Source organism: Seriola dumerili, unplaced genomic scaffold (assembly GCF_002260705.1).
Source record: "Seriola dumerili isolate Sdu_G_001 unplaced genomic scaffold, Sdu_1.0 BDQW01000138.1, whole genome shotgun sequence".
NCBI lineage: Eukaryota > Metazoa > Chordata > Actinopteri > Carangiformes > Carangidae > Seriola > Seriola dumerili.
In genome coordinates, this window is record NW_019174393.1 from 17,085,950 (window position 1) to 17,111,038 (window position 25,089).

Here is a 25,089-nt window from a genome sequence, read left to right on the forward strand (position 1 = left end):
TTTCTCACCTCACCTTTTGTTACCCTCACAGGTTTGACTTCCCTGCAGGTTCTTCACACAGTCAGTGATCCTGTATCATCTCCTGCAGTGATAGATCCAACCACAGCAGCCATCAGAAAATGTGTCCTGACCTCCGGTGTCCTTGAGTTTGGGTCATTTGAGTCATTTATGCTGGCCAACCTTGACTTTCATTACATTTGAAGTCAGAGCCATTGGTCTGAAATCATTTAAAACAATGAGGCATGACATTTTTGGTGCAGGAGTAATGCACCATATCTTCATCATAGGTTTCTATCACCATCATAATCACCCCCACACAGTGTAGATAGGAGCTTCATTCAACACTCTGCTTATCACTTCCTGTATAGATCCTTGGGGGGAAATTATACATGCCAAATGTGGGTTGACTTTTTAATCATATAGTAATATGGAACTGTTTCATAACTCTTTTATAAACATTAAGGCTGCCACTGAATGTGCATGTTTCCACTAGAATATGGGTGTATTTGAAATTGATTTTCTAGGTCCCATATTTTACAGTTTTCCAGTGTTTTAATTGAAGTTTTGATATCTAGAAGAAGATACACTTTTGGTTTTAAGAAAACTATCTCAATGTAGTTTTACATCTCCTTTCTCAGTTCTTTCCCTGAAGCTCTGGTAACAACAGGTTGATCAGACAATCAAACATCATTTCAATCATTTTTTTCAGATCTCCAACTCCAGGAGGTGGTATCATTCCTTAACAGTGAGTAAACAAGTTTGCAGTCCACACACAGCCACAATAATTGCTGGTTTTCAGTGCAAGTGTAGCTCATAAAACAACACATAAATGATCGATAGAAGAATAGTGGTAAAAAAAAATAAAAAGCTGAAAGTATTGTTGGAGACACTAGTAAGAGTCCTTAACAGAGGTTGAATAAAAATATAGCAGATTTCAGGTAAACACTTGCAGGTTGGACGGTGGGTCCAGGTGGACCATGCTGGGGGCATAGTTGACAGTTGTGACTGCTTTGTTGTGACATCACAAAGTCAGCTCTACCTCAAAGTCCTGACAGCTTGTTTTAAGGGTCAGTTTCTGAGTACAGGCTGTGTGCATTTCTCTGTGGACTGAGCGCTTTGATACTTTCACAGTATTAATATAGAACCCAGACCTACTTTATAACCAAACAACACATGGACATCTGCCTTTATACAGTATGGGACCTTTAAGGCAATTTCTCAGGTGGCAAAAATACTAAGTCAGTTATCAATGCGTAAACCATATTTCAATATAAGTCTGTAACTATGCAATACAATTTCTCAGATTTGAGATTCCACTTATAAAAAAACTCTTTGATGTGAACATGGTACTTTTCACAGGTGTATAGAAATGTAGCAATGAGTCCTCTTTTCAGATATGTACCTTCAGTGCTAACAGTATTCATGAAATTTCCGACAGCAAGTGAAGGTAGCAGTGTTGAGTTCACGCCCCTCAAAATCCCTCCTCCCACAGACAGTAAATATGTGGAGTATGTGGCATTTTAGCGTCAGTGTAGTAGAGGTCTGGATACGCAGTTATCACCTTCAACTGCAGCTGAACACCGTTCACAGCTGCTTTTTAAAAACCTACGTAAAGGTAACTTTAATTTAATTCTAACATAATGTACTGAAACTTAAATGCTGTATGTGACAGACTGATTTACTGAAGATAAATAGGTTTAATGTAAGTTATGTCTGTTTATTTTTGTTGATGCCTATATTCGCTTCATTGAATGTGCTGTTTTGTTCACGTTGATAAGTTAGCTTATAAACTTAAGATAACTTGTGCGCAATAACTTCATTGCAAGTTGAAAATGTTAATTTTTACTTTTACAGTGAAAAGTTCTGTCAACTATTCAACACCTAGACAATAGTAATAACTTTTAATTAGCTGTTGTCTCGTTAAAATCACCTAAAACCAAATTATCAGGCTAACAAGCTAAACGTGCCCAAGAAAATAAAGGGTAGTATCAAAACATGCTAGCTTTAAATAAATATACAACTTTTACAATATTATAAATGCTAAAAATATAATAACAGGCTAACACTGCTTTGTGTTATAATGTGATTTATATCCAAAGTGGCAGCTTTAAATGTAACTAATAAAAAATATTTTAACAATTAAAATCCTGTGGCCAGCAGTTTCGTAAAATATCTTAAAGCCTCAGAACAATAGATTATAACCTTTATTCTAGCCAAGAGACTTCAAAAAAATTCAATATATTGACAGTATTTAATTAATCACCATTGACAGACCTGGTGCAGGAGCCACTGTTGAGGTTGTCAAAGGTCAGAGGGGTCACAGTGTGCACCCACAACAGTCATCTGAAAAGATTATGTAACAAGTGCCAGGAAAACATTAGAGAAGGGAACGAAGACTTTCTTCATTGGACTGTAATTAAATAGCAGATATAAGCTATTTTAAAGGCAGTAATCCGTTCCAGAGTTTCCACATTGAAAAGGTTAAAACAATCATTCTGCATTTAAGAGTTCAACAACAATAAAAAATGTCATTAGCCTTGGTTCAGTGGAACGATTCAGTGTCCAATGATGATCTCAAAACTGTTTTTTTGGGTCATACAAACAATGAATTCTGAATAAAACATGCAAAGTTTAAAGACACTGATTAATCGTTGGCAGTGTCAATCTAACTGTAATCAAAGACCCAAATCTGAACTCTTAATCTTAGTGAAGCTGTTTCTTTAAAATGACTGTGGTCGTAAATTAAAGTATTCAACACCAACTTTCTCATTACAACCAACCACTGCAGGAACTTTAAGAGTAATGTTAGTGGCCCTCTATTCCCCTCTCGTGTTTGGACCTGTCCTGCAGTCTCTAATCCAGCTGGGAGGAGGATTTACAAGGACAAGATTAGTAGTTTATACTGCTAAGTGTTTTCTTTTTCACTTAATTAAGAATCATGGAGCTTTTCACTTGAAATCTCTAGAGTATGATATCACAGCAGGCTTGCTTTGCGGTGGGTGATACACAAGGAAAGCAGCATATCTTAAAATGTTAAATGAGTGAGTTTGTAATTACAGGCAGATGCACATGTGGGTGCGTCATGTAGGTTACTTCACACACGCATGTATTCTTTGCTGTTTGTGTCTATACCCCGCAGCCACGGCCCGACAACAAAAGCCCTAAAGCACGGCGCCCTAAAACATTCCTCTGGGTATTAGTCTACCCTGTTGTTTAGGCCGACCTCGTTTGCAGTGTGTTTTTTTTTCTTTCTCAGAGTGGCAGTTGTGGCCTGCAGCAGTGGTTTTTATTTCAAAGTGTGCTACTGTGATTAGATATCCAGCAGTACAGGTCCTCAGAGGTCGATGCAGCTTTAAATATGACACTCAGTACTTCTCTGAATCAAAATCTACAGTTGATGTGCCTTTGAGCAGGGTATTTACCCCCAGTAGAGCTTATCAGGCGCTATTATTAAGGTGCAACCTCCAGGTGGAACTGTGTGTGAATATGATTGACGAAGGGTGTTGCTGAAGTTCACGCTCAATTTCACAGTCATGAATAGCATCGGAAAAATCGCTTTGTTTCCAAGGTTCAGATGAGGACATATGAGAACAAGCAGAGGAGGAACAGACTAAGTAACCTCACCTCATATCTTCTCTCTGCCTCCTGTCAGGACCACACACAATGCCAAACTGGGGAGGAGGCAACAAATGCGCAGCGTGCCGTGGGACGGTGTACCACGCTGAGGAAGTGCAGTGTGACGGAAAGAGTTTCCACAAATGCTGTTTCCTCTGCAGTAAGTGTTGCTGTTCGGATGTAACTGTATCATGTGGTATACCATTAAGTGTGAAAGACAGTATTTTGTGGTTATGCATGGTTTAACCCATGAACTACACGCTTCACTGCTTTCAAAGCATGCCACACATTTTTATAGTGATTTCCCACGATGAGACAGTCAGTGGAATCAGCACTTTTTATTGTGGTTATTGTGAGATGGGTACTCCGACCCTGATGATGTCATCAGTGTCATCTCAGACTGGATTCACAAACTACACATGACAGAAAACCTGTGTTATGAAGACAAAGGCATTTCCCAGGCATGTGTTACAAACTGGCTCAGTGAATGTGACAAGAAGGGAGTCCGCCAAAAGCTATACTAAAAACAAACTATGTATTACAACTAAAACATAAGACAAATAAGCAATGAGGTGTGGAAATCAGCAAGTAGAAAGCAGTGCATGGATGAGTGGCACATGTGCTGTAGAGGTGTCCTAGGTGCAAAAGCAAAACAAATGGACGTCAGCAGTTGGAAGGGAGAGGACAAGCGATCACAGGGGAACCAGCTTTTATGCTGTGGAAGCCCCAGGTGAACGGCATCAGCTGACGACCCACCCATGTCAACAAATTGCCTGCTGATGTGGGCCAGGACAACCTCCAAGACAATGGGAGGGGTGTCTTATGAAGAGACATTATTAAGATGCATTATGGGAAGTGGAGGATCCAGCTTTGGCCATTATACTAGGGACTAAAAGTGAAGATGTCTGAGGCTCTGCTGCATCGACATTCATCATTCTTTATGGTAGAGACGCACAGATACACTGGATCAATATCTGCCGATACTGACTTTATTACATACGGGTCATAAATCTCTTAAACTCTCTAGAACAAAATGTTTAAAATATGCATCAGCCTAAAAAAGCAGACTGGTGTACACTCTCCAGTTATAGTTCAGAAATAATGTGAAGTTTTTACTTTTATAAAATGGTCCTCCAGAGGTGGTGAGGTAGTGTTACACATATTTTAATCTTGCAGCAAAGAGAGTATCGGTATTGGATCTGTACTGTGCAGAGTTTAGCTATTGGAAAAAGTTGGAGCAGTGAATCCCTGGTTCTTGTCATGATACTGCGAACAAAGACTGATTGGGAAACTCTTATTGAGGAAAGCTAGAAATGTCATCAGAAAGTCAAACCAGACAAACACTTTGAAAATATGAACTTTGACTAACTGCACATTTTGTTTTTTTGAAGAAAATATCTTTTCAAGTTCACTATCAAAGTTCTGTGAACTCTGCTTCACCTCTCCGCAGCGCATCAAAGAGAGCTTGTACTGACATTTCTCTCAGAGTTCACACTGCATTATTGTCAGGTTGCTGGACGAGTGGGCGGCCTGTCCTGCTCCTGAACCGTTCTTGAAATGTCAGTGAAGATTGTCCCTCGCATGGAGAACAGGATTTATACTCACACTGCCATTAAGAAGAGACCAAAGCAATCTGAGCCACAAAAGATGAGTTTATTTTTTCCAGCGTTTCATTTACAAAGGCTGCTTTGTCTTACCACGAGGAGATGATGAGTGAGGGGGACTTGGTGTCCTTGGCTCTCCTTTGCCCTTTCCTCCAGTTTCACAGTTTGATATTCAACACTTTTGATTTCTGTGTATGAAAGACAGGAAAGTCACACAGTTGAAATCAAGCTTCGTATGACTCCACTTACTGTGGCTTTTTCTTCGTTATTTGTTAATACTCGATTGCCAGTGGCAACGCAAAAATTAATTAATGTTGGAGGGGAACTGGAAATACTCAACAAAAACAAAGAGAAACCATGACAACTGCAACAAAGGTGGTTAAGCAAATATGAAGACTAGGAGCCATTTGATTTGATGCAGAGAAATCATCTGACAAGCTGCCAGAAGCTTTTATTTTGAAAGTGTTGGTCATCGAGATCAGAGATGTGAGTGGAGACATTTTTCAAGCACGACATAAAACCTTAAACCAGTTTCAGGTGGTCACACAGTGCAGACCAGGGTGTGAAGAATTCAGTTGTCTGAAGCAGCTGCAGTTCTTTTGTGTTTTTGTTTTTTTCAGATAATGCTTAATCCATAAAAATTAATTCTTCAACAACATACAGTAGCTGTTGGAGTTTAAACTTCAATAAATCCAGAACTGACGTCAGGAAAACCAGTTGTGATGATAAAAATCTGGATAAAGAAAATATAGTCCCAGTGCTGAATGTCTTTTCCTTCTCTGCATATGAATATTTTTTGCCTTTAGAGTCTTAAATTATGTGCACATGCAGTTGGAGCAAAGGGAATGTCACACAAAAATCCCCAAAGCTTAAAAAAACATCACACTCTGGTGGAAAAAAGAGAAAAGATGTAGATGACAGACACAAAAAGTCACATTTGAGATGAGAAATGAAAGATGGCAACTCCCCAAGTATCTTTTCCCTTCAGGTTTAAATCTCTTGCCTCTCTCAAGACACTTCACATTAACCAGATGTACAGTCTGTACGGGACTGGAACAGCCAAAACTTTCTAAAGACACATTTTGTGGGCTCACTGCTTAAAATTTGCAGTTGCAATATTTAAAGCTGAAATACTGAGAGAAGTTGAAGCAGCAGTTCAAAGAGAAAGGTTGAAAGACGTCTGAGTTCAGGTTGAAGTGTCAGTGTTAAACTGAGCTTGAAGGGTCAAACATCATCAGGTGTAAAAACTGTTTCTGTCTAATTCAAGTGCAAACTTTCAGCAGAACATTTTCTAGTTAAAATAATAATTCCACTGCTACTTTCTGATCACAAGAAGATACTGTTCGTCTTTAGCCCCTTTTCCACTGGTCAAAAAAGCCGCTAAGACCCGCTAACATCGGGCTTTTGTCAGCAATAGAAAAGACAATAATCAGCGCTTTGTCCCGGGTCAGATGAACAGTAGACACAGGTATTTATCGGCTCTGGTTCTGATCAGTGATGTAAAACACAACACCTAGTTGAAGAAGATGTAAATTTTCACTCTTGTTCTGCTGTAACGTCTTTCAGAGCACAGACGCTGTAGACAGTAGACCTGTCACCTGTCCAGCACAGTGCTGCTAAACCAGAAACACTGCCGCTACACTGCACTCTGATTAGATTAGATTAGAAAGTCTTTATTGTCCTCGAGGGGCAATTTGGTTTGCAACAGTAGTCACCAACACAACCAGTGCACATCATAAATAAAGTAATACAATAAATAGATACATAAAACCATCTAACGGACGGTAGATTTCATCATAATAAATTACAGTAAGATATGAGGCACCAAGAGCCTGTCAGTATTTGTTAATTGCAATGACAACTAGGCCAACAGCTTGTTTAAAATACCAACAGCTGACGGAACAAACGACCTCAAATGTCTGTTTGATTTGGCTCCTAGGGAAAGGATACCTCCTTCCTGATGGCAGGAGTCGAAACTCTGCATGGAGAGGGTGATGGGAGTCCAGCAAAATGACCTTTGCCCTCTGAGTGGCTCTGACTTGATAAAAGTGGCTGAGATCTGGGATGACAGAGTGAGCTGCAGCCCCGAAATAAGTAAATTATTATATAGACACACAATCACCAATCAAAGCATCTCACACGGAGGCTCAGACACTTTTCCAGGAGCACAAGCCTGGGGATGAGATGTGATCTGTTTTACCAGTTTGCACGGTGGCTAGCAGTTCACTCTCTGTCCTGCATCTGTGTGTGTGCTCTGTAAGTGCATGTGATGACATCACTCCTGGCAGTTGTATGTGTCGTCTGTCCAAAAAGAAAGGAAAACTCAACTGGCAGTGAAAAAGGGGTCAATCGGGTTTTATTAGCGAGTTTACCTGTGTTTAAAAAAACGGCTAATTGTGGTGTAAAAAGGGTGTTAGTTAGCTGATATGATTACTGCAACTCCCTCTCTCTCTCTGTCCACAGTGGTCTGCAGGAAGGGCTTAGACAGCACCACACTGGCTATTCACGACCAGGAGATCTACTGCAAGTCATGCTACGGGAAGAAGTACGGCCCCAAAGGCTACGGCTACGGACAGGGGGCGGGAACACTCAACATGGACCGAGGAGAGCGGCTGGGAATCAAACCTGAAGAGTAAGCTGGGCCAGTGATTGTATATACTGTACAGAGGTGCTCTAAATCCTTCAAGTCACTGTGACTAATTGTGACCAAGAGGATAATTTCTGGCAGACGTTATTTAATGGATGCTGTGTGGGTGTGTCATATGTGTCGTAATAATTACAGATGTTGTCATGCAGAGCTTCATCACTCTGTACGCTGTTGTTCAGACTTGTGTTGACATCCAGTTGCTGCCAGTAACCATGAAACGACTTTAAATTAGAGCTGCCAGTTTTGCAATTTCATAGCTTTAGCAACACAAATGATGCCTTGACATGTCTAAATAAAGGATCATTCATCTGACTTCACTGCATAATTGGCTGCAACGAAGTTGACAAGGTCAGTGAGTTCAGGGCACCTTAAGTATGTGGCAAGAGACCAACAGTGCTGTTGTCTCCAAACAGGATAAATGCAACGAGTCAGTAGAGAGTCAGTCGTTCCGGAGATGGTCCAGGAAGTAAAAGCTTAAAGGTTTTGGTTCCAAAGGAAGACAGTAAACTTGTACCAGGTCTTTGTAAGGATTACCAGATGGGAGAATGGTCAATAATAAAAGATTATTACGTTGTTGATGTTCGAGCACGAGGCAGATGTCAGATCAGGAGTCTCGGGAGCCAGATACATGAGGCTCGAGTCCTGCAGTTTAAAGACATCAAACCTTTTCTGCTCCTCGCTGCCTGAACCACGAGGCTCTGAGAGAGGAAAGAAACCTTGACGGGAAGACTGGCAGTCTGCCTCTTGATCAGATTCAGTTTAGCTGCAGCAGTTCCCAGCTGGTTTGGTAGAAAGTGGAGATCCAGGAGGAGAAAAGTCAAAGCTGAGGTCTGAAACTCGGATGATCCAAGAGATTAATACATCATCTCATAGATCAGGATCACTGCCTTCCAAGAGCTCCTACTACTGGCTGCTGAAAATGCAAAATTACACCCACTTCTGAGACCTGACATCTGAGAGACTACACATTTGTAACTGTGTGGGCACCAAAAAACAAACAAACAGGAAACCACAGCAGCGCCCACACACACACTCTTGTACCCTGAGTGTTTATTCCTGCCCCAGACGTCAGGTGATTATTGTTATGAAAGAGTTTATTATGTAACCAGCAAGAACCAGCTCACCCTCCTCTCTGTCTGTGGCCACAAAGGGCTTCATTCAGGGGCCACTGGGGCTGGCAGTCACCCTTCGATAAGCACCGTTCTGGGGCCCCAGGGTGCCCTGCTCGCTTTCCCACCACTGGCAGAGGAGGAGGGTGTGACAGTTTTATTTCTGGCCTGTTAGAATATTTTGACAATCATTAATAAAGGAGTTTGTCAGTAAATATTAATGAAGCACAGGAAGAACTTTGAAAAGAGTTAGCAGTGTTTTCAAGGTTTTATTTTAACTTCTTAAGGCCAGTATATAATATATAACTCACCATTATTTTTGTTTCCCTGCAGAGACAAGTTTCATTTCAAAATGAGTTTCTCTAAAAGAGTATTTTACACAATAATCATTCAAATTTAACCACATTTTAAAGGATCTGTTCAAGAATTTAAATGACAAAACAAGTATAGACTGGATAGTTACAATTATAAATACTGAATGATACACTTAAAGCCAAATTGCTGGATTCACTTTTGTTTTTTGGGAGACAATATTTCATCCTTGTTTGTCTCTGTATCTCCCCCCAGGACACAGACTCACAGACCCACCACCAACCACAACCCGTCCAAATTTGCCCAGAAGTTTGGAGGTTCAGAGAAATGTGCCCGGTGCGGAGACTCTGTCTATGCAGCTGAGAAGATCATGGGGGCGGGCAAGGTGAGAGTCGGATCTAAAGCATCCTCTTAAGCCACTATTATCAATGTTTTATAGTTACAATGAAACAAGCTGGAATTATGCTTCTATTTATTCTTCTTCTGGCTGCATGTTAGCAAATATACTGGCTCAGCCAATCAGCTTGCTTGACACACAGGTCATCTGTTGTAATCTCTACCCATAAAACGCCTCTCTCCATACTTTTATCTGTGTGTTTATGTGTAACTGTACGCTGCCTGTCCAGCACCGGACTGAACACGAACACATTTTGCAACAAGCTGCCTGATATTTCTCTCAGGAGTCGGTGGAGAACAAATCAGAGCTAAAAGGAGAATGAATATTGTGTGTGTGCTCACACAATTTCCCTTTCAATCAGGAGAGACTCATCAGAGGATCACTGTGGGGAACAGTCCATAGGAGTAAGGTGCTTCCTATTAGAGGAATCTTCAACACACTGGTGGTGGTGATGAGCAGTGGAGCTTGAGGGTTGGAACGTCTTCATGAGAGGGAAACTGTTTTGATTGGATATGGTCATCCATGGTCGAGGTGGTGAAGGGGTGGAGGTGGGCCAGCGATTCTTATCGACAGCAGAGAGAGAGAGAGAGGACGCGTACGAGTGATTGACTGTAGGCCACAGCGTCAGGTTGTAATTGGATGCAGACGGGAATGAGCTGGTGGAGCGTAGAGAGAGCGGGAAACAGTGCTTGTGACTTAGTAAGCGTGGAGGAGATTCTTCCTGACTGAACAGTCACTCAGCTTCATATGTCAGTGTTGTGTTTGCACTTTGTTTCCACTCAGCCTGTTAACGCAGGCTTAAGTAATCAGCATGAATTGGTAATTTAGCTAATTTTGTCCAAGTGTGTCCAAATCCTCACATTTGAAAAGATGAGAGAGATAAAGTGTGTGGCATTTTTGCTTGATAAATGACTCAATTAATCAATTGGACAAATACTTTTCTGATGTTTGACTATACAATCAGTTAACTAATCACTTTATGGCAATTTTATGCCTTTGTTAGATAGAGATAGCGCAGACAGACAGGAGAAGCAGGGAGACAGTCGGGGAATGACATGCAGCAAATGGTCCGAACCGGGAACTCAGTTGAGAGCCCATTTGATATGCACATTAACCACTCAGGCATCAGGTCGCCCTTGACTAATCATTTTTGTATCATAGCTCATATTTATTTTACGACACAGTAAATGTAGCAGCGTGAAGTGACAGTGAAGCCGGAGGATGTTTGCAGAGTAAAACACTTTGGATACACTCTTCACTGTCAGCCAGATTAAACTGTGATATCTGCCAAGTCCACTCCTTAGCTTCCACTTGTTCAGCCAAGTTGCAAAAATGATGAGTCTTGGCTCATATGAGGATTTATGCGTTGTCATGACAACAGTGGGAGAGACTCCACAAATGTTCCTATGATTTAAAGCTGCATTGTGAACTTAATGGGGTTATGATCTAATTTTCAAATGTGTAACTTCAACTTTACAGAGCTACCATCACATACTGATTTAACCCCAACAGAAATCAGACCTCTAACCCAGGCTGCGTTGGTTCCTTGAACGCCACAAGAGAACAGGTGACATCACAAACCGCGTGGGTGAAAGTAGTTTGACTGCATTGAACACACATGGTTTTTACAGCGCACAAGATTTGGTGTGGCCGCTCCTAATGAGAGAACACAGATCCTGTTTTTCTGATTGAAGTTATTCCATAAAGTTTGGATGGGAGCTTCCTAACAGCTGGTGTTAATCGTGTGAGGCAGATGTTGTGGACACACAGATTTACAGTAGATGAAGTCATGAGGCTCTAACTGTAGCGAGATCTTTGTTCACAGAGGAGCAAATATTTCTGTTTCCTCTAAAAACGGGAGTGGACCGTTTCCTGTCGCTGATCACATGAGGATTCACACATCAGCTGATTTATAGGTGGTGATGTCATCGGGCGGGTAGCCGTTAATGTGTTTCCTAATGGGACAAAATCTATTTGAGGCTCCGCTCACGATCTCAAGCATAACCTGTAATTTTCTGTCTAATGAAGACATTCAGAAAAGCCCCCCGGCTGTGAGGAAACTGAGCTGCTCTGATGGGAAACAATGAGGGAACGCGATCCAGGAAACATGAGCAATTATCAGCTGTAAAAAACGCAAACAAAAGCTTTTCTGTTGGAGTTTTAACAATCTAAGGTAGATTTAGCATAAAGGCATGAAGACAGACTTGAACAGCTGCCACTGTGGGTATTAAATTAAAATTCTTTCTCTTCACAGCCGTGGCATAAGAACTGTTTCCGCTGTGCAAAATGTGGCAAGAGCCTGGAGTCGACCACCCAGACGGAGAAAGACGGAGAAATCTACTGCAAAGGTGAGACGAGGCTGGATATGTGCAGTGTTTCACTACAGCGCTACAGCTGCAGCTGTGATTTCCTCAGTCATTAATAAGATTTCACAGTATAACATGACATTTGCTTTAGCCAACACATGCACCGGCAAAACAAGAGCGGAATAAATCAACCATGCAGCACTTACATAGTGATGCAATTAATCTGCTACAGAGCGATCCAGCAGCAACACAATCTCTCCTTTAAAACAGATGAACATCCATTAATGTGTAATACATTCACTATGATGTGTCATCACTGACTACTGGTGCTACATTCAGTCATACTGGAGTTTCATAGAAGAGACCGGGACATTTGAAATCCTGTGACACCTAAACTAAATCTCTGGGAGAATGAAAATGTGGAGGGGAAGTGGAACCAGAGCCAGCAGTAACGTCAGGTTACAAGAAGACAGATGTTGAATAACAACATGAACACAGAGCAAAGCAAAGACTGATGCTCAGGTATGGTGTGTTTGGACTCCACGTTTCCAAATCTCAAATCAGGAGACTGACTGCTCAGGAAAGCTCTAAGAACAAGTTATGGGTGTGAGACCATGTGACTTTTTTAGTTATTTGACAGAGACATGCATGTTCCACAGAAGCTGAACTGCACCAACATTTCATCCAGCGTTATCATCAGGCCAAAGGTTCAATTTGTCCACTTCTTTGGTTTATGACCAAATACCTGCAAAACTCTACTTTGTGTTTTGAGCTAATTAGTAAATGTTAGCATACGAACACTTTGATCATGGTAAACACAACACCGGATTGACTTCAGCGTGTTTGCATTGTCACTGTTAGCATGCTAACATCATATTGATGTTTGCATAAAATCTGCCAAGTGGACAATTTCACTTTCACAATTCAACCATTGCAAACATTGTGACACTTGGCCCAGGTAAGGATTAGTGGATTGTCATGACAACACTAACGAGTCCTCAGCTAGTCTGTGTGCCCGGTGATATGATCTCATACCACAGACTTCAAGAGTGTTTGAGCACTATTGTGGTTTCACAGAGAAGTTTTTAAAGCTGAGCTGCTGTCGGTTGGTTGATGTGATCATATCAGCAAAAACAGAACTGGAGGGACTGGCTCTTATGCAACGATGTTGACAGACTGTTCTACTTGGTGTCATCCTGTTATTTGACGAGTGGTGTGTTGGTTTGGCTGGATGACACCAGCTTTGTCCTGCTCACAGAGCTGCTCACTGTCCACCAGACTCCAGTGGGCAGAAACATCTGCAGTCTGAGCTCCACAGAGATTGCTTTCTCCTCATCAGTACAATGAGACAGGATGAAAACACACACACACACTGATACACACATAAACACACACAGACCGCAGGAGAGCAGTGTTTGCTGAATGTCATAATGAAACCTTGTACTGATGAGGAGGAGGAATGTTGCATCTCGGCTTTAAACCCAAACAGAACCAAACTGCTGCTGTGATCAATCAGTGGTTCAGTCTCAGACGGCTCGCTGTCCACTCAAGAGGCATCCTGACTCTGTCTCAGCAGCAGCTGGATGTTGTTACTGTCATCATGAACAATTTGAGAGCCGTGACGGGTTATTTGTAAAAGAAAAAACTGTTTCCAAATGGTTTAAAACAAAAAAAAAAAAAATCCAGGGGTAGTTTGGAGAGAATAAGTCAGAAATTCTGCACCTCACTGTCGGAGCGCAACCTGTGCTGAGAGCTTATTTTAAACTTTACATGTTGATGTGAGAAAAACAGCTTGGAGCTGGGAAACTGGTTCTCTGTCTTCAGCTAGGACCTGCACACACACACAGGTGTTTTCTATCCTGGCTGATGAGACCTCTGCCGTCAGGTTGAAGGTGGAAACAGGAAGTGCAGGAGCATAAAGCAGCCGAAAAGTCAAAATAATCTCCTATTCTAACCACTTCTCCTTGACCTCCATGGAAAATGCCATGAAAGGAAAGATGTGAAGGAGACTTCACAAGGACTTAGGAAAGGACACAACGGTGTGGAGAAAATCTGACTGCACTTACACTTAAACAGACAAAAAGATGATGTTGTTATCTATAAATTCACTATGCTTGTTCTTCATGATGACTCCTAACTGGAATTTAAACAAAAAAATCTATATGTATGGATTGGAGCTCAGACAATCATACAAGGATTTCCATTTGTTTAGGAGTTGCTTCAGCAAAGAATTGTGGGACAGTGTATTCTCCTTTCCTTTCCTAAGGAAAGTCCAGTGTTTCCTATGCTAAAGGAGATGAGATAGGAAGCATTGAAGCTCCTTTACTTATCATTTAAAGAATTCGACCAGCTCTTATCATGACTGCCACTTCTGGGTCATTTCACTCAGTTTGAACCTTCCCTGGTCTTTTCCACAGACCACATGTTAACATGTCACAGTAGGAAAAGCAGAGTTCTATATAATAAAATAAAGATGGCTGAATTCCATTTAGCTGCTTCAATATCAGGGTCCTTATGCTGCTCGTGCTGACTCACTGTGATAAATTACATTTCTGCTGTGAACACTGGCAGCAGACTACCTGGTAAAGGAACCTGCGAAAGATGAAAGGGACATTTACACCAAAACACAGTGAAACATCCTGTTCCTCTCACCTGGACAGCTTTCAATCCATTGAGGTAACATTATGCCACTGAGCTGTAGCTCACCTCATCACACTGGAACTCAGTGGTAACTGGTCTGAGGTGCTCCATGTGACTAAATCTGATTGAGAATCAACATTTGAAAAACTCGACAGCAACCTCTCTTTCTAAATGGGATGGCATGATTACCCACAATTCCTTGTGAAGTTTTTTTTCCATGGAGACAGTGGGTAACTACACTGAACAAAACACAACACACTCCACCTGACAGGTGTGGCATATTACACAGCATGATTATTACCCAGGTGTGCCCTGGGCTGGTCACAATAAATGTTTAAAATGTGCAGTTTTATCACACAAAGGTAGCATGCATTTGGCACGCTGAATGTCCATCACAGCTGTTGCCCAGAAAATGTTCACTCCCATAAGTTTCTAAAAATGTGGCAGTAGCCAGCCCCTCGCTCCCCAGACATGTGACCCACTGAGTGTTTGGGATCATCTGGATCTGCGTGTCACAACAGCGTTTTCCACTCCCTGCCAATATCACACAGCCATTGAAGAGGAGCAGGCCACAATTCCACTGGCCTCAATCAATAACTTGAACTCTGTGCAAAGGCCATGTGTCACACTGCATGAGAAAGGGTGCTTTTATTGTGACCAGCCTGAGGCACACCTGTGCAATAACCATGCTGTGGAATCAGTGTCTTGATATGACACACCTGTGAGGTGGATGGATTATGTTAGCAAAGGAGAAGAGCTCAGTGACAGATTTAAACCCATTTAAGAGAGTGTAAGAGAAATAAACCCTCTGTGTATGTAGTAAAAAAAAATCATACATCTTTCATTTTGAATTCATGAAAAATGGGAGAAAAAACAAAAGTGTATCTGTTTTTGTTCAGTGTAGTTCAGTTCAGTTCAAACAGTGTCTACTCACAACCGTGGGCTCATCAGCAGTGAATCTTCTTCCTTACATGCACCATCCAGCAGGTTTGGTGAATCTGAACATGCTGTGACAATAAAATCTGCCTGTGTCTAAAATCTCTAACTCTTTCCTCTTCATCTCCACAGCGTGTTACGCCAAGAACTTCGGGCCCAAAGGGTTTGGATACGGCCAAGGAGCTGGCGCTCTGGTTCACGCTCAGTGATGACCTGGACCAGTCAGACCATCTCACCTTCAAACATTCCTCTGTCCTACATGGACATCAGCTTCTGTTTTCTACCTTAAATGCTTTGATGCTGAAATAGACGCTCATGATACGAATAAAAACATTTACGAACCAAACTCTTTCACATTTGACTGTATTTTATTATTAAAGCCATTAAAACTGAACCATGCCCATATGTTTACATCTGAAGCTGAGTTACAGTGATGTCTGAAGGTGGGCAGAGAGGCACTGAAGATGATTATGTGCTTTATCTTTTTTTTTCTCTTTTATTATCCCACGTGGTGAGGTGAGAGGGGAGACAGAGCAGGCTGCTGGAAGAACTAGTGATGACTGAAATGGCTTTGAATGTTTGTCCTGGATGAGCTGGGAGAAAAAACACAAGTCCACATTTAGCTCCTGTCACTCAAAAGGCCTTATTAGAACACAAGTGGCTCGTCACTGGTGGCGTGTTTTTGATATGAAATCTAAGAGCAGAGTCGTGATGTTTGACTTTTGTAGCTCACAAAACATAGCGACTGTGTGTCGTCTTTGTTGGGCAGTGACATCAGTGGTTAGCGAGATGGTTGGAGGTGGGAGTGAAACGCAGAATGATGACATAACTGTCCCCTTCTGATGATGCAAACATGAGGCCCAAACGTTTCCGAGGCCTTAATATAATATAACCTCCCTCTATCCTTAAAACTATTGCATGATCACATTTCAGCTTTTAGAAAACAAACAAAAAAAAAAATTTGGCGTCCGCCTTAGTTCTCTAGTGTCTTTGCTTTACAATTTGTACATCCAGTGGTATAACAAACCCAGCGATATATGACAGAAATAAAAAAAAAAAAACAGAAAAAAACAACCCTTTAGGATGACTACAGTCCACAAGCATGGAACATTCAAATATATTACACACTTGCACAGGAGGGCCCGACTGGAGATCTGGCGACCTGAAAGACAACGTCTACTAAACACACTGGATTTGAGAGAAAGAAACTAACAAAAAACAAAACAAAAAAAAAACCCCAAAACAAAACAAAACAAAACAAAACAAAACAAAACAAAACAAAAAAACAGACAAATGAACGCAATGCAGAAAAGTACTTGCAAATACTTAACATTCACTATATACAGACACGTGGCTTGCCGGGCTGTCACCATGGTGATGACGATGGGGTTGGATTGACATGGCGGAGGGAGGGGGGAGGCGGCAAGAGCCCAGCTGTCCCAAGCATCGTACATGCAGTGGAGGTTCTTGGCAGGGGGGAGGGATGGGGGTTTTGGGTATGTAGGGGTTAAAATGCCTATAGACAGCAGTGTCAGACATCACTAGAAGCTACAGTCATACACTTGGAGTATAGTCACGTGATTTTCTTCTTTCCATGTGGTTGGAAGAAATCCCCCCCCAAAAAAAAACAAACAAACAAACAAACAACAAAAAAAAAAAAACAACAAACAAAAAAAAATCAGGAGCACCTTCAACTAACACTGACAAAAAGAAAAGTAGTTACAGAGAAAGATATTGTTTATGTACAGATGCACATTCTTTACACTTCTGTCCATCCTGCTGCTGCTTCTGTGGAGCCGACCGCACAAAGGGGGGGGGGGGTCATGTCTGATGGGGGCCCCTCATCTTCCTCACTGTAAACAATGGAAGCGTCGGTGCGAAGCGGCGCTGCTGGGCCCTTCTGTTCATTAACAGCCAAAGGAGAAAAAACAAAAAAAAAAAAAACTACAAAAGAAAAAAGGATCAGTGCAATGTTGTAGGCAGACGAAAGACAAACAAAACATATAAGACTTTTACAGCTTCTTGAGAAAAACACACATGGAATGAACCTTTCGTGTAAACTCGTCTGTCCTTCGGCGGCGTTCTCGTTCTCTTCTACTCGTCTCTTGCTGTTAATAAATACACCTGCTGTACCTGTCTATAGAGGTTTATGGTGAAGTTCTCGGGCTTCCATGTTCAACAGCTACAGGTACGTCTTTAATAATTTTTTTCCTCATAAAAACCTACTCAGCTAAAATGATGTGAAATGTAAAAACGATGGCGCTAGACGATAGTTACTTTATCTATAAATAGTTTTAAAATAAATATACCTGTATCACATTGTCTGTAGGATATCTTCTGTCATGTTTACAGTGATTTGCAGCTGAAGAAGTCCCATTTCCCGCACTTACTCCTGCTTTAATACTGCACAGCAACTGATTTCAGATTATTTCTTAGCCAAAAAAAACAAAACAAAACAAAAAAAAAACACTTCTTTATCTCCTAAAATTTCATTGTCAGTGGATGCAGCTTTATTTCAGCAGGTGAGAAGTAGGACTCCTCCAGCGGCTCAACCTGTAACCCAACACTTTCCTCTGATAAGTTCAACATTGTTGGCAAATCCTCATCAGCTCCATGCAAAATTCATCTCGGTGCAAAATCAAGACCTTAAAAAGACATTCCCTTATCTCTATCATACTTGGAAACAAATGCATGATTTAAAAAAAAAAACAAAAAAAAACCAACAACAACATGTTTCCTTTAGCTTCCCCTGCCACCACAGTTAATTAGCACAGGAACAGCAAAGTTCCTGACCCAATCAAAAACAAAAAAAAAAAAAAAACAACAACATGTTTCCTTTAGCTTCCCCTGCCACCACAGTTAATTAGCACAGGAACAGCAAAGTTCCTGACCCAATCAAAAACAAAAAAAAAAAAAAAAACAAACCAAAAAAAAACCAACAACAACATGTTTCCTTTAGCTTCCACTGCCACCACAGTTAATTAGCACAGGAACAGCAAAGTTCCTGAACCAATCAAAAACAAAAAAAAAAAATACATACAGGGCACATCAACAGGGACACCATAAATAAGGATATAAAGTGGGAAGGGGAAAGAAGGATACTGCCACGTCATGGAGCTGCTGTCTCTGCAGCCTCATGTCTCCAGTACAAACAGCTTTTATTTTGAAATTCCTCACGTCCATCGGCCTCTCTCCTCTCCGTTCGTGCCTGGCAGCAACGTCACCGTCCAAAGGGCTCGGGAGAAGAGACGAGGTGGAGGGGGTTGGGTAGCAGTGAAAGTACAGTAATGAAGTCTCGATGTTGTAGAATAGTAGTAGTAGTAGTAGTAATAGTAGTAAAGGTGGTGGTGAGGGCAGAGAGAGGGGGGTGTAGCTGTGGTGTTGCCCTGTAACAGCATGCTAGTCCTGGCTGATTTTTTTTTTTTTTCCAAAGTCTTTTGATCGGTGAGGGAGAGATGGTCCAGAAAAGCAAGCGCTCCCAAGAACAGCATCACTCCGATATGAACGCCGGGGGGAGGAGGAAAGAGGGGGGAGGGTAATCCTTCCAAACTTTTCTTCCATCCGGCGACACTCGACTCCCCCCTGCTCCCCCCCCCCTCCCCCTTTCCTCTTCGTCGTCCTCCTCCTCCTCTTCCTCCCTTACACCAGCTGGTAGCCCGAGCCAGACGTCTGGTCGTATTCTATTGTGTACTGCGTGGTCCAGTCCACCGTCACGGGCCGGATCAGACCACAGCAGCGGATCTCGAAGAAATCTATGAGGTTTCGGATGCAGCCGTGGCTGTAGAGAGACAGAGAGGGAGGAACATGAGTGGCATCAGTCAGAGGGAACAGTGTCACTACTCCACAAGCAGTGCTGGAAGGGTGAAGAAAGAGTATAGATAGATATACTCTATATATATCATATATGCAGTTATATATGTGCTAACTAATCAACTAACAGTGGCATCATTAAGGAAACTGCATGTGTTTAGTTTACATGATTTATATGAGATTTCCTGCAGAAGAGAAAGGAGACACAGAGCTTAAGGTCCCATATAGTATAAAGATAGATAAAAAAGATAACTAAAAGATAAAGATAGCAGGTCTAGGTTCTATATTAATACTGTGAATTATCAAAGTGCTCAGTCCACAGAGAAATGCACACAGCCTGTATTCAGAAACTGAGCCTTAATACAAGGACTTCTGTAACTTTGTGATGTCACAACGAATCAGTCACTGCTCTCACACCATACCCCAAGCCCCCGCCCACCTGGACCCACCATTCAACCTCGTAGGATTTGGTTTCGCTGAGCGTTTACCTGAAATCTGTTTTATTTTTATTGGATCACTCAGTCAGCCAATCAGAAGAGAGGCTCAGAGCCTCTCTGGGAACACTGATCAGCCATGGTAAGAGAAGAGGTCCATGGAAATGAATAAATTCATGCAATCAATGTCTTTTAGGGAACAAAAACAAACTGTAATTTCGCTAAAAATCAACAGCAGCATCTCAGAAACAGTTTCCCATCACTCTGGTGAATCTACAGACACAGGGACTAGTTCCTCTGGAGAAGGTAGTTAAAAGAAAAGTTTTTCCTTTTCCACAGAAACAGCGTCATTGTTGCCAGTAAGAGACTCAGCTGTTAAAAATCTTGAATGCAATTATCTTAACAACTGTGAGCAACACAAATGAATTTTCATTCAAATCTCAGAGGCTATTTTTAAAACCTCGGCACATGAACCCAAAGAATCTGCAACATTTGGGTGAAGTGACCCATGACTTGTTATTACTGCAGCCCTGCTGAGATGATGAGACTCGGCTGTCTGTGATAAACAAATAGCAGAGGATCACTTACTTGAATGGGCTTTCGATGGACGTGGCTGTGACTTTAAAGTGCTTATATCTCCGAGCGTTCATCCTCTCGTTGGTGGTGATTCCTAGGGCGGCGATCTGAGACAGGCAGAGAGCAGAGAGGTCAGCCAACGTTTCACAGAAATAAAATCTGCTGAAATCCATACCGATTACAGCTTCTATCACTAATTACAGGCAACTAGACTCAGCCTGATGACGCTGGTGTATAAAAGGTGAATCCAGACCTGGTAGAGCTGACACATGATGAGCACGGCCACCCACATGAAGTGGAAGACGCTGTTGAGGAACATCCAGAACATCCAGGGGGAGCAGGAGGCGATCTGGGTCAGATAGAGCCAGAAACCATCCTTGGCGTAACTGGTGGCACAGTGGATCCTCCAGTCTGAGGGCAAAGAGGATGAAGTGAAGAAGTTAGAAGAGAAACAGAAAAGATTGTGAAGTGTGGAAGTTGGGCAATAAATGGAAAAAAAAAAGAAAAAAAAAGGCTTTTTGACTCACAGGAGATGCAGCCGTACATCATCCAGCAGATCATGCAGAGCAGGAAGAACAGGTAACCCATGAAGTAGCGGTGATTCCCACTTCCTGAAGAGGAAAAGAAACACGTCAGAGTCTATTCTCATCACCTCAGTTCGTCGCTTTGGCTGCCGCTGCCAACTGAAGTCAGAGTAAGACAAGTTTTTTTTTTATGTTACCAGCATGAGTTGGTCAATTCATGGACAAACAAGTAACACAGTCCAAAATCACCACCAACCAAGTTTCTCTGCTGTTTCTCTGGATAGTGTGCTGATAAGCAATGAGTCAGACATGTCTTCACCCTCCACAGAGACTGCAGAAGCTCCAGGCTGCACATCAGAACATATCAGCAACTTTTCTTTAGCTTCAGTTCAGTTTCAAGTTTCAGTCAGACCCAGACAAGAGTTTTTGTGCATCAAATCAGCGACACACAGACGTATCAGAACGGCTAACTCTCTCTCTGTACTGACAAGGTTTCAGGTTTATTTAGCCCCGCCCCCCGTCCCCACAAGTTGACAGGATTGGTTCCTTAGGTTTGTGATGTATGAAACCCTGGCTGTCTGAATGTGTTTTTATGAGACTGTCATTGGTGTTGACTGATTAGTTCACTCATCATGTCTGTATTATATAAAAACATCATATGGACATTAACAAGGTTAAATACTTGATTTTCATCAAAGGGGGGCTTTAAGGAGGAAAATGTTCAGACAGCTAAATGCTAACGTCACAATGCTAACATTTAAACGTTCCGTTCAGCTTGCTGACCATCGTAGTTTAGCCAGTGTCGGTCTGGAGTGGCGGGCGGATGGATGGACTGACAGACACTGCTGCCACTGCTAACATGGCTAAAAAGACTTCTTGTCCAATGGAGTTTTTATTTAACACAGTCATGCAGATGTGTGCAAATGAAGGAGATTAACAGCTGTAGAGATAAAAGGAAAGAACTGCTGACCTGACGGGGTGGCTGCGTGTCACACACGTCTAAACATTGAAGTGTTTGAGAGATTTCTCCTAGATCATGACTAACACTAAAAGCTGACAACTTTGCAGCTGCTTCAGAATCATGGAACCAGTTGCTATTAGACATCAGATGTTCTCCCTCCATCTTTATTTTTAAACCTGGAGCTAAAGATACATTTTTATTCACTGGCCTTTTTGTCTGTTGTCACGTTCATAATAGTGTATTTGCTCCTTGTTGTTTTCTTGTTTTTGTTAGTATGTTATGAGGATGTAGTAGTTTTCTTTATACAGTGTATTTATAATGATTTCCTTGTGTTTTACTTACGTTATACATTTGTTTTACTCACTTTTATTTATCTTAATCGTCCTTTGTGCAGCGCTTTGTTCAGCTCAAGCTGTGTTTAAATGTGCTTTAGAAATAAAGTTGATTTGACGTTGACAAGAGTTTAACAAAGAACAAACAGTCCATTTCTTCAATTACAACACAACTGCACTGTTGATTCTACAGTATAAACACACATAAGGAATTAGAACATTAGGATTTTAACTGAGAGGAAGTAGCACATATTTCACTGTCGTCCTGACATGAACTCAGAGAGACACAACTGCATCATAAAATACTTTGTTTCTGATGTCTAAAAACATTTTGAATCTTTTTACGGCCCCTGGTCCCAGCAGTCACCAGGCCGCACTCGCTGTTTGTTCAGACAGTTTCCTCACTTTAAAGCCTCATCCTGACCACCTGCTTTCAAAAATGGAAGTGCAACGAGCCCCCTGCACTCCTTCCTTCCCCCACTGTTTCCAGTCTGCAGACGACAAGCCTCAGCACACACACACACACTCAGGTGCTTCACTTGCGGCTTTCTAAGCGCCTCCTCACATTATTTCCCTCTTCATTTCAGACATTATTCATCATCTTGAGGAAGTTTTTTTTATGCGCCACTTAAGGTTTTTATGTCGTACTGGTTTTATTTTACAATCAGCCAGATATTACCTTTTACTTCCTCTGTGTTAGATCATGATATTTATTCCCTCAGCTTGTCTCTGTGTTGTAGCAGAACCAGAATAAACTCAGAGCAGAGCTTTTAGAGAGGACACATGTTGAATCTGGAGCCGATAAAACACAATAAAAAGCCACAGCTCTCAATCTGAGGAGGGAAATTGTGAGCAGCTGGTTGTTGGGAAGCCCATGTGTTTCTGCGGTTGTTGACATTCTCGTAAAAATGTGTGGCGTTGTTGACGTACCGACGCAGTTCCCCACCCAGGGACAGTGGTGGTCAAACTTGGCGATGCAGCGGTTGCAGACGGCGCAGTGTTTGGACCTGATGGGCTTCCGTATCTGTGAAGAAACACACACGAGGGAATGTTTGAAATGAAATGCCTTATCGTTGACGTGGTCCTCAGTGTGTGGCATCAGGGGGGGTGGACAGACTTTACCAAGCAGGTGCTGCAGAATATGCTCAGATCCAGGCTGCCTGTCTCTGCCAGCTCCACGATCGTCTGCAGGAAGGAAACAAGACACAAAGGAAGGATTTCAAGAAAAAAAATAGAAAAGCAGACAGAGACACGGCAGAAAAATGAATGAACGACTGAGAAATTCGTCTTGCTGAGGACTGTTTGGCACTTTAACAAAAGACCTACTGACAGTGTACAAGCTGAAACTCGGATTTCCAGCTGAATGATCACACTGGAGACTTGGCTGGTTCACAGTGAACTGGGACAAAGGCCACAGTGGGATTTACAGTTTAATTCACTTGTGAGTTTGTTTAGTTTATAAGGAAAAAAATACCTTTTAAAAGGGAGGCTTAGATTGTATCTACTCTGCACAAATCAGAAATTTGTTTCTGTGCAAATAAACTAAAGACACAAAAATCCTAATCTACAGGACGGCAAGAGGAGGAAGAGGAGCTTCTGCTTTGAAGCCTCTGATCTGAGGTGGCAGACTGGCCTTGAACTGTGGTGAGCCCTGAACTGTGCTAACAATGCAGGGTAAATTTAGCTCTTCATCAATCACAGGATGGAGAGTCAGGGGCCTGGTGAGAAGCAGAGGCCCCGTTGTCCTCCATTAGACTGTGATAATGAGGGACAGCGGGGAGAGAGGGGGGGGGGGGACTCTGGGCAGCAGGCCAGAGAATCAGCCACTGAAATGTTCACAGCTGAAGCGACATGTGGGGAATAAAAAATGTTTGTATGTCAAAACAAATGTGTGCAAAAAGCAAGTATCAACTACAGCAGACTTATTATAGTGATATACACCACAGAGATAAACAATGTCACACACTGTTTCTTGTCAGTTCACCTTTTTCTTCTGCTCCTCTGATGCCTTTATGATTCCTGGGTCAGACTTCCAAGACTTTCCAAAGTTGTAGAACAGAGCCAGGGTGTTTATCAGGAAGGGCACGTGGACGGTGGCGAAAGGCAGATGTGCAGGGAGGTTAAGGAAGATGGTGGACAAAACCGCTTCTTCTGAATCACCTTGCTGTTTGTTATTTTAACCACAATCATCACATCCCACACGATTTTAAAACACAGCACTACTACTGATGTACTGATGACATCAACTAACACATCTGCATCTAAATGTTACAACACATCAGGTGGTGGTTTAACTGGCTGCTGGCTGGAGCTTCAGACTGAATGGATTATTATTATTAACTTCCCTATTCAATTTGTAACTATGTGGAGTTTACAATCTTCTACTCTTTTATATATTAGATCATGTACTATTATAGTGAATTGATGTCTGTTTATTGTTATCTTCTATTTCACGTGGAATAAGCTGATTGGTCCCCATCTTACAGCCACTCCTATTTAAGATGGCTCCTCATTGTTGCCTGATGTAGGTCTAGCACTGAAACGTTGCAAAGAAGTTGTTTACCTCAAGTTAGACTGTGTGTGGGATTTTTTATTTGCTAGCAAGGATAGAAAATAACATGAATTAAGTATAATGTGTCTAAATTGAAGTGTTGCACGTGAATACTGCACGAGTGCTTAAACAACTATACACAAAGTAGTCATTCTGTTTAAATGAGGCATCATTTAAACTGCCTTCTTCAGGGTAGATGAACCAAGAAAGGTGGTTTTACCATTTTACAGAACATTCCACCGGTTTTTACATGTGCCTTTTGTGAGTCCACCAACTTAGTGGATGTGTAATAATAAATCGCTGCAACAATCTTCCAAGAAAAGATTTGAGGATGG

The 25,089-nt window shown here is 41.8% G+C and overlaps 2 protein-coding genes across 2 annotated transcripts in view; one reads left to right on the forward strand and one right to left on the reverse strand.

Moving 5' to 3' along the window:
- Positions 1 to 1,539: 1,539 nt before the first annotated feature.
- csrp2 (cysteine and glycine rich protein 2) lies at positions 1,540 to 15,912 on the forward strand. Its single transcript, XM_022749684.1, has 6 exons — positions 1,540 to 1,615; positions 3,653 to 3,775; positions 7,683 to 7,851; positions 9,543 to 9,672; positions 11,939 to 12,032; positions 15,699 to 15,912. Exons 2-6 carry the CDS (start codon positions 3,664 to 3,666, stop codon positions 15,773 to 15,775), a joined length of 582 nt encoding a protein of 193 aa, XP_022605405.1. The 5' UTR covers positions 1,540 to 1,615; positions 3,653 to 3,663; the 3' UTR covers positions 15,776 to 15,912.
- A 3,293-nt stretch (positions 15,913 to 19,205) lies between these two features.
- Positions 19,206 to 25,089, reverse strand: part of zdhhc17 (zinc finger DHHC-type containing 17) — a 38,433-nt gene continuing 32,549 nt past the window's right edge. The window contains exons 11-17 of the mRNA XM_022749603.1: positions 24,188 to 24,312; positions 23,326 to 23,388; positions 23,134 to 23,227; positions 20,914 to 20,997; positions 20,640 to 20,797; positions 20,399 to 20,493; positions 19,206 to 19,344 (exon numbers count right to left, since the gene is read on the reverse strand). Of these exons, the coding sequence (XP_022605324.1) occupies positions 19,206 to 19,344; positions 20,399 to 20,493; positions 20,640 to 20,797; positions 20,914 to 20,997; positions 23,134 to 23,227; positions 23,326 to 23,388; positions 24,188 to 24,312 (758 nt within the window). The remainder of the gene's footprint in view (positions 19,345 to 20,398; positions 20,494 to 20,639; positions 20,798 to 20,913; positions 20,998 to 23,133; positions 23,228 to 23,325; positions 23,389 to 24,187; positions 24,313 to 25,089) is intronic.

What these genes read in the sequence shown, in the direction of transcription:
- csrp2 (XM_022749684.1), top strand. Translation starts at nt 3,664, where the DNA reads ATGCCAAACTGGGGAGGAGGCAACAAATGCGCAGCGTGCCGTGGGACG. An exon ending in CTGGGAATCAAACCTGAAGA is followed by an intron (nt 7,852 to 9,542) that starts GTAAGCTGGGCC and finishes ATCTCCCCCCAG; the next exon opens with GACACAGACTCACAGACCCA. An exon ending in AGATCATGGGGGCGGGCAAG is followed by an intron (nt 9,673 to 11,938) that starts GTGAGAGTCGGA and finishes TTCTCTTCACAG; the next exon opens with CCGTGGCATAAGAACTGTTT.